The 6,798-nt window shown below is 41.9% G+C and overlaps 1 protein-coding gene across 2 annotated transcripts in view; it reads right to left on the bottom strand.

The window, feature by feature from the left end:
- Positions 1–1,714: 1,714 nt before the first annotated feature.
- Positions 1,715–6,798, bottom strand: part of HDGFL3 (HDGF like 3) — a 39,594-nt gene continuing 34,510 nt past the window's right edge. Inside the window, exons 5-6 of one of the 2 annotated variants that reach the window (XM_034434644.3) lie at positions 5,896–6,042; positions 1,715–4,234 (exon numbers count right to left, since the gene is read on the bottom strand). In XM_034434644.3, coding sequence (XP_034290535.1) covers positions 4,178–4,234; positions 5,896–6,042 — 204 coding nt within the window. In that variant the 3' untranslated portion in view covers positions 1,715–4,177. The remainder of the gene's footprint in view (positions 4,235–5,895; positions 6,043–6,798) is intronic. The other variant, XM_034434645.3, reaches the window with a different exon arrangement.

Genomic DNA, 6,798 nt, shown 5'->3' with positions numbered 1-6,798 from the left:
AGATTCCGTCAGATCGTGGGAATCTCTTTCTCCAAATAGAATTGGTTTTGTTGGGGACTCACCAGAGGTGAAATCCAGCAGGTTCTGGAGAACCGGTAGTGGAAATTTGGAGCAGTTCAGAGATCCGGCAGCGGAAATTTTGAGTAGTTTGAAGAACTGGAAAATACCACCTCTAGCTGGCCCCAGAGTGGGATGGGATTGGAGATTTTGCAATATCCTTCCCCTGCCATGCCCACCAAACCACACCCACCAAGCCACACCACACCATGCCCACAGAACCGGTAGTAAAAAAAATTGGATTTCACCACTTGGACTCATCCCAAGAGTGTTTGTGGGTTAGCGATGGGGTTAAGGTTTAAACCATTCAAGAAGGCAGATCTTTCACTCCCCCAGGCAACTAATGCTTCTCATGTTGTCCAAACTCTTGTTAATAAACTCCCTCATCCATTGTCTAATTATTCTCCCTCCGTACCAATTTCATTTTCAACCACATGGGTGAATTAAACGGTTTCAGGAATGAGTGGTGGACTGGATATTTCTCCTCAGGTGGGGTCAGTCTTGACCGACCCACTGGATTTTTCTTTTTAAAATTTCTGAGGGGACGAATTAAAGACAAAACATGAGAAAAGTAGGAACTTTCAATCTTGGCTGGGAAATGATGATCAAAGACCAATACAGCCATCTTAGAAATTTTGCCACATCTTGCTGATGGCGAATATGCTGTTTTGTTATTATTGAGAAGTACCAGGAAACTACGTCTGCACAGAATGTTAACTGTGGTTTCTTAACCTATGTTTATTGATGGAATCCAATAATCTTGGCTTGTACAATACCGAGTCACAAGTAAGCCTACTACTGAGTTACAATCTAGCACACTCTAACAAATGGAGCAGCAATGATGTCCTTAAGGATTTGTCTTCTTCAGCTCTGCACCTTCTCAGTGCTTCCGGTAAACAAAATCAATGGGGGAAGCTGCATTTGCTTTGGCAAACACTTGTGGTTATTTGCTTAACAACCGTGGCCCCAAAAATCATAAAATTGGGCACGGCTTCCTTAACAACCCCCCTGCTTTATCAATGGAAATTCTAGCCCCCATTGTGGTTGTAAGTTGAGGCAATCTTGGCTGTAATCATTTACTAGTAGTAAAGACTATTTAGTTTTGAGGCCCAAATAAGTCGTGATTTGCTATTGATTTTTTCCCCAGGAATTTGTTTTTAACTTCCCACTCTTCTTATTTCCTAGAAGTCTCTCATCTAAATATTAACCGTGCCCGACCCTGCTTAGCCAAAATTGGCTGGGTGCCACCTAGTGGGTCAGTGGTTAAGGAGCCCTATCGATGCTCATGTGATATGAAAGTTTAGCCCAGCCATAGCACTTATATACCGCTTTACAATCCTTTCGAAGCAGTTTACAGAGTCAGCGTATTGTCTCCCAACAATCTGTGCCCTCATTTTACCGATCTCGGAAGGATGGAAGGCCGAGTCAACCTTGAGCCCTGTCAGAATTGAGGGAATCGAACTCCTGGCAACATCAGCCTGCAGTACCGTATTTTAACCACTGCGCCACCACAGTTTGTCGGCCATTTGCAGGCAGCCATGGATTGGTCTGGTCCTTGAAATGTCAGATTCAGTACAACCGCCAGAGATCAAAGTCGTGGGAGAGACACAAGGGAGCTTCCCCCTGCATTGGCGTTCTATTATAACCAACTCAAGTGTTAACAGAATGCGTTGCTTTAATACTCGAGTTACATGAATACCTCACATTACACATTATGAAGCCAAATATGACGCTAACTCAGCTGCTTACAACCTCAAACCCTTACTCCCAGATACACATTCCAATAAATTTATTCTGTAAAAACAATAGTTTTTTTGTTTTTTGATTTTTTTTCCTTTTTTTTTTTTTGTACAGTAAACTTTTCAACTACAAACCTCGAGTACGCAGAAAGATGGTTCAAGGACGAGCATAACAAGGGTTGATAAAACCGGACTAAACCCATATGGTCTTCACAATAAAAGCTGGCCTTAAAAAATAAATAAAATTCTCTATTCTCACAATAGCAACAATAATGTACACAGAATAATGGAATCTGGAATGCTTATCTACTAGTCTAGATCTAGTTTTGAGAGTAGAAAACAAAACAAAACAGGAACAAAACAGAAAAATGACAGGGTTTATTTTCCCCCTTTTTTTGTGTGTGTTTTTTAAGCTTTTCAGTATATCTGTTATTCTTATATTTTAATCGGATGTTTTGGCTTTGTTTCCCATTGGCCTTTCAGTATCACAATTAAGCTTAAAAATGGAAGGCGTCCCCAAAACACAGTAAGCTCCGATTTGTATTGGGACCTGAAAAAAAGTTCCTTGTTATTCATCTAGAGAAACACAAAAGACTTTTTACTAACTCCACATATAGGAACTAAGTTAGAGAAATTTACGTTACGTCATGATCTTGAAAAGGATTAAGAGTATAGCTAAGCTAGAGCGTTCTAATAAGGAAAGGTACTTTCTTACAATTATTGACTTTTCTTTCTTTATAATGATAATAAATCAAGTACATTTTGTGAGGTTTTAAAAACAGAGATGGCCAACTTCTGTACTCCTGGTGGGGTGGGAAACGATTGAATTTCCAGACAGAAGTTTAAAAAGTAGGACCGCTAGGAATAGTTTTTCCCTACGGTGAATTCAATGATCTAGAAATGTGATGGAATCTTGATTCGGGGGTTCAAAATTTGGAGTTTCACATTGCTTTACATACAAAATATGTACATTTACATAATGCATACAAAATCCAAGGAGAGATGGCGGATCTTTTTTTTCTTACAAGCTGAAAATACATGGGGTTTTTTCCCCCTCCCCTTTTCCCTAAAAAATGAAAATGCGAGCAAATCTGCTAAAAAACACAGCCGGATGTCAGCGAGGAGAAAAATTACTCAAGACAAACCAGCGTTCCTAAGTTACTAGTTGGCCATGTTTGTTTTTAAACCCCCCCTTTTTTTAAAAAAAAAAGAAAAGAAAAATGCAGAACAACGAATGGATAAAGGGTTAATTTTTAAAACGTCATGATTTGTTAAGCAGAATAGAGATCCTTGTGACTGGTTAGGAAGAGGGCATTTATTTCTAAGCGTTTAATTTGTACTCTCTAAAAGGCAGTTTTTAAAAGATTCGGTTTAAAATTTAGACATGCTGCCCTTCTTTTTCTGTAAAAAAAAAGAAACAAGAAAAAAAAAAGAAGTTATCTAAAAATGGCCGTTGTCGGTTGTGGGTCTTGCTTGAAAAAGAGCCTTTTTGTGCAGTTAAATCAAAGGACATTTAGAAAAGGACCTGGTTGGGGGGGGGTGTCGATAGGGTGGGGGGTGGGATGATGTTGAAAGTTGCTGCTGAGAACAGAATGGGTAGGAATGTGGCTAAATGTGCATACAAACATATATGCTGCTGATGGAGAGATGTGCTGACTTCAATCAAATCCAAGAATATTAAACAACCAAACATGTCACTTTCTTGTGTCTTCCCTTAATATGCAGCAGTCAATATGTTGGTTAAGTCTAGGGAGAGAGAAGAAGACAAAAGAGGGATCACCTTTTCAGATTGAAACGAGTCCGTCAACACTGGAAGGCATTTCATACAAAAGAAAACTGAACTTTGTTGAACGAGTTGTGGAACAAGTCGTCCCAAAGGTGTTTTTTTTTTCCCCTCCCAAGAGATAACTGGACTTTCTTTGTTCTTCCTTGAAGGAGGTTTCGCTTCTCATCCAAGAAGCTTTCTTCAGTTCTGACTGAATGACGGGGAATGGAAGGGTTTGTATGCCTTGCAGTCATCTGGTCGTTAGTACTCTCTCTGAGAATCCTCTGAGGCCACTCAGAGGTTTATCCTTCCCCCTCAGGGTCATCTGAATAGTGCAAATGGATGTGGAACTTCCTTGGAACTGTTGAAAAGATTGCATTGTAAACAGGAGACGGGTGGTGTCATATCCCTCCCCCTCTGTTGAGAGAGGGCCGTTCAATTTTTAACTTTAGAACTGAAGAAGCGTCTTGGACGAGAAATGAAATGTCTTCCAAACAAAGAAAGTCCAGTTGCTTCTTGAAAAAAACCCTTTGGGAGAACCATGGTCTGGATAACTTGAGAATCTCGACAGACATTTAGGAACAAGCCAGAAGCCATATTGTGGACAGCAAACGAACTATGGCTTGTCTGACTGAAATCCAGGCTTGTTTTTCCCCTTTCCTTCTGACGGCACCTAGCAGAGATGGGGAGAATACAAAACAATCCAGTCTAAGCCCATTCAAATATAAAAAGCCATAGTTAATACAAGTCATGAGTTGTAAAAAACAACAACAACAAGAACTGGTAGCCAGGTTTAAGTAGATTAATTAAAGTGAGCAACTAAGAAAAACACCAAGCGTATCAGGGAAATATCTAGAATTCAATTTTTAAGAAGTAGGGAGAAGCTACTGAGAGAGGACTCTCAACTGTCTATGTACAGAGTTTCAAGAAGAGCCAAAGCAACTGTGTGGAATGGCACATTCAGAAACTACTCTGGACCCCTGGACATTCCTCTTAATGGGTTAAAATAAAGGACCTCTTGATCAGTTCACCCAGAGATCATGCTTGAGAGGCTGAAAACGTTCTTCAGCCTGGGAAATGGCTTCTGAAACAGCAGTCACCAACTGGTGGTCCACGAGAAAATGTTGGTGGTCCGCAGAAAAATTATTTGCATTTTTTATATTGCAATATTAATGCAACACCAGGGGTTTTCAATTCAATTGTATAGAACCGTGATGACAAACCTATGGCATGCATGCCCAAAATGGCACGTGAAGCCAAGTCGTCCGGCATGCACGGCCTTGCCTGTTTGTCTTCTGGGTTTCTGGCGTGCATGCATGTGTGACGATCAGCTGTCCTTCGCACATGTGTGGCAGTGCTGAAACCCGGTGTAAGCATGCACGCCAGCCAGCTGATCATCAGGCGCGCATGTGCGGTAGAACCCGGAAGTTTGGCTTATGCGGAGCACAGCCCCGACAAGTGTGCACAAACGCGCGTGACGTTTCCACCCAAAAAGGTCCACTATCACTGGTATAGAATGTGAAGGATGTGTGTTTGTGTTTTATTTTTTATGTATAATGCACACTGAAGATGGCCTTTAATTTTGTTGTACGAGGTGCAATGACAATGAAGTAAACTTCTTGGACTTCTGGTTTGGCGTTGCGGCGAGACAGTCGGGGAAATAGCGGGCTCTGATGAGCCCCGCGAAAACCCCGGCTGCCGAACCACCGCCGATAGGTCTTCGGACCAGAACCGTCCTGCAGGGACGGGGGAAAAGGAGAGGTGCCTCGGACGACCAAGAGGAACAGGCAAGTTCCTTGGAGGTCAGAGGGAACCCTCTGCGAGTCGGCGGCGGGGGGCGGCAGCCATGGCGGCTGCCATGAAGCTTGGACAACCGGAGTAAGAAAAGTGCTGGAGGAAAGCAGAGTAAAACGGAGCTCTCTGAAGCTGGGTGAGTGACAACAACCCAGGCTTGCAACAACGTTTGGAGCAATATTAATATTTAGAAGACCCCTAGCCTAAAACAGCGGCTGTGCAACAAAGGGGCTTTGGAAAAAATTTTAAACTGTAACCTTAAAGAGACAAAGACCCGAGAAACAACCAATTTTGGAACAGAACTAAGGGAACTAATCATGGAGATATGGTAAAAAGACTAAATACTTTAAAATTTGAATTGGATTTTAAACAGAAAAAAAAAAAATAAAGTAAACTTCTTAAACTGGCTGGCTGTGAAATTTGGGGGTTACAGCTTGCTGTCAATTGTACTGGGTTGAAAAAGACAGATGGACCCGGCCCCCTGCCCTCCATGTGTCTATTTAAAATCACACAGCTTCGGAAGGAATCCTAAGGCCTTACCCCTTCACTAGTTTTCTGCAAGTCTGAAGAAGTGTTTCGTGTGTCGTTGCCTGCTTCACCGGCATCAGAGCTACTCTTATTTTCTTCCTCTTTGCAATCCTTATCATCTTCGTCTTCGGGAGATTTCCTTGATTGCTTGGAAGATTTCTAGGGGACGTCCATCAAGAAAAAAACAAAACAAAACAAAAAGTAAAACCAAAGCTATTTTCCCAAACTATATAGCTTAGTATTAATAAATTGTTAAGTTCTGGTTAAGGGTATCAAGACGACTATTCTTGGGTTTAATTACAAATGCATTGGCTTGTTTCCTGGGGTAGGAAAGGAGTTTTATTCTTAATCATTCCATCCTTTCCCTTCCCAAACAGCAATAGCACTTAGACTTATATACTGCTTCACAGTCCTTTACAGCCCTCTCTAAATAATTTAGAGTCAGCATATTGCCCCCAACAATCTGGGTCCTCATTTTACTGACCTCGAAAGGATGGAAGGCTGAATCAACCTTGAACAGGTCAGGCTCGAACTCCTATCAGTAGGCAGAATTAGCCAGTGATACTGCGTTCTAACCATTGCGTCACCACAGCTTCCTTCTTGGTTTCCTTCCTTCCTTCCTTCCTTCCTTCCTTCCTTCCTTCCTTCCTTCCTTCCTTCCTTCCTTCCTTCCTTCCTTCCTTCCTTCATCTTCCTTCCTTCCTTCCTTCTCCTTTCCTTCCTAATAGCACTTAGACTTATATACCACTTCACACTGCTTTTCAGCCCTCTTTAAGCAGTTTACAGACTCAGCCTATTGCCCCCAACAATCTGACATTTTTACCCACCTCGGAAGGATGGAAAGCTGTCAACCTTGAACCTGGTGAGATTTGAAGTGCCAAACTGCAGGCAGCTGGCAGTCAGCAGAAGTAGCCT

Source organism: Pantherophis guttatus, chromosome 13 (genome assembly GCF_059756535.1).
Source record: "Pantherophis guttatus breed Tessera chromosome 13, ASM5975653v1, whole genome shotgun sequence".
Classification (NCBI taxonomy): domain Eukaryota; kingdom Metazoa; phylum Chordata; class Lepidosauria; order Squamata; family Colubridae; genus Pantherophis; species Pantherophis guttatus.
Note: the sequence above shows the minus strand (reverse complement) of the source record. Positions and strands in the feature narration are given on the sequence as shown.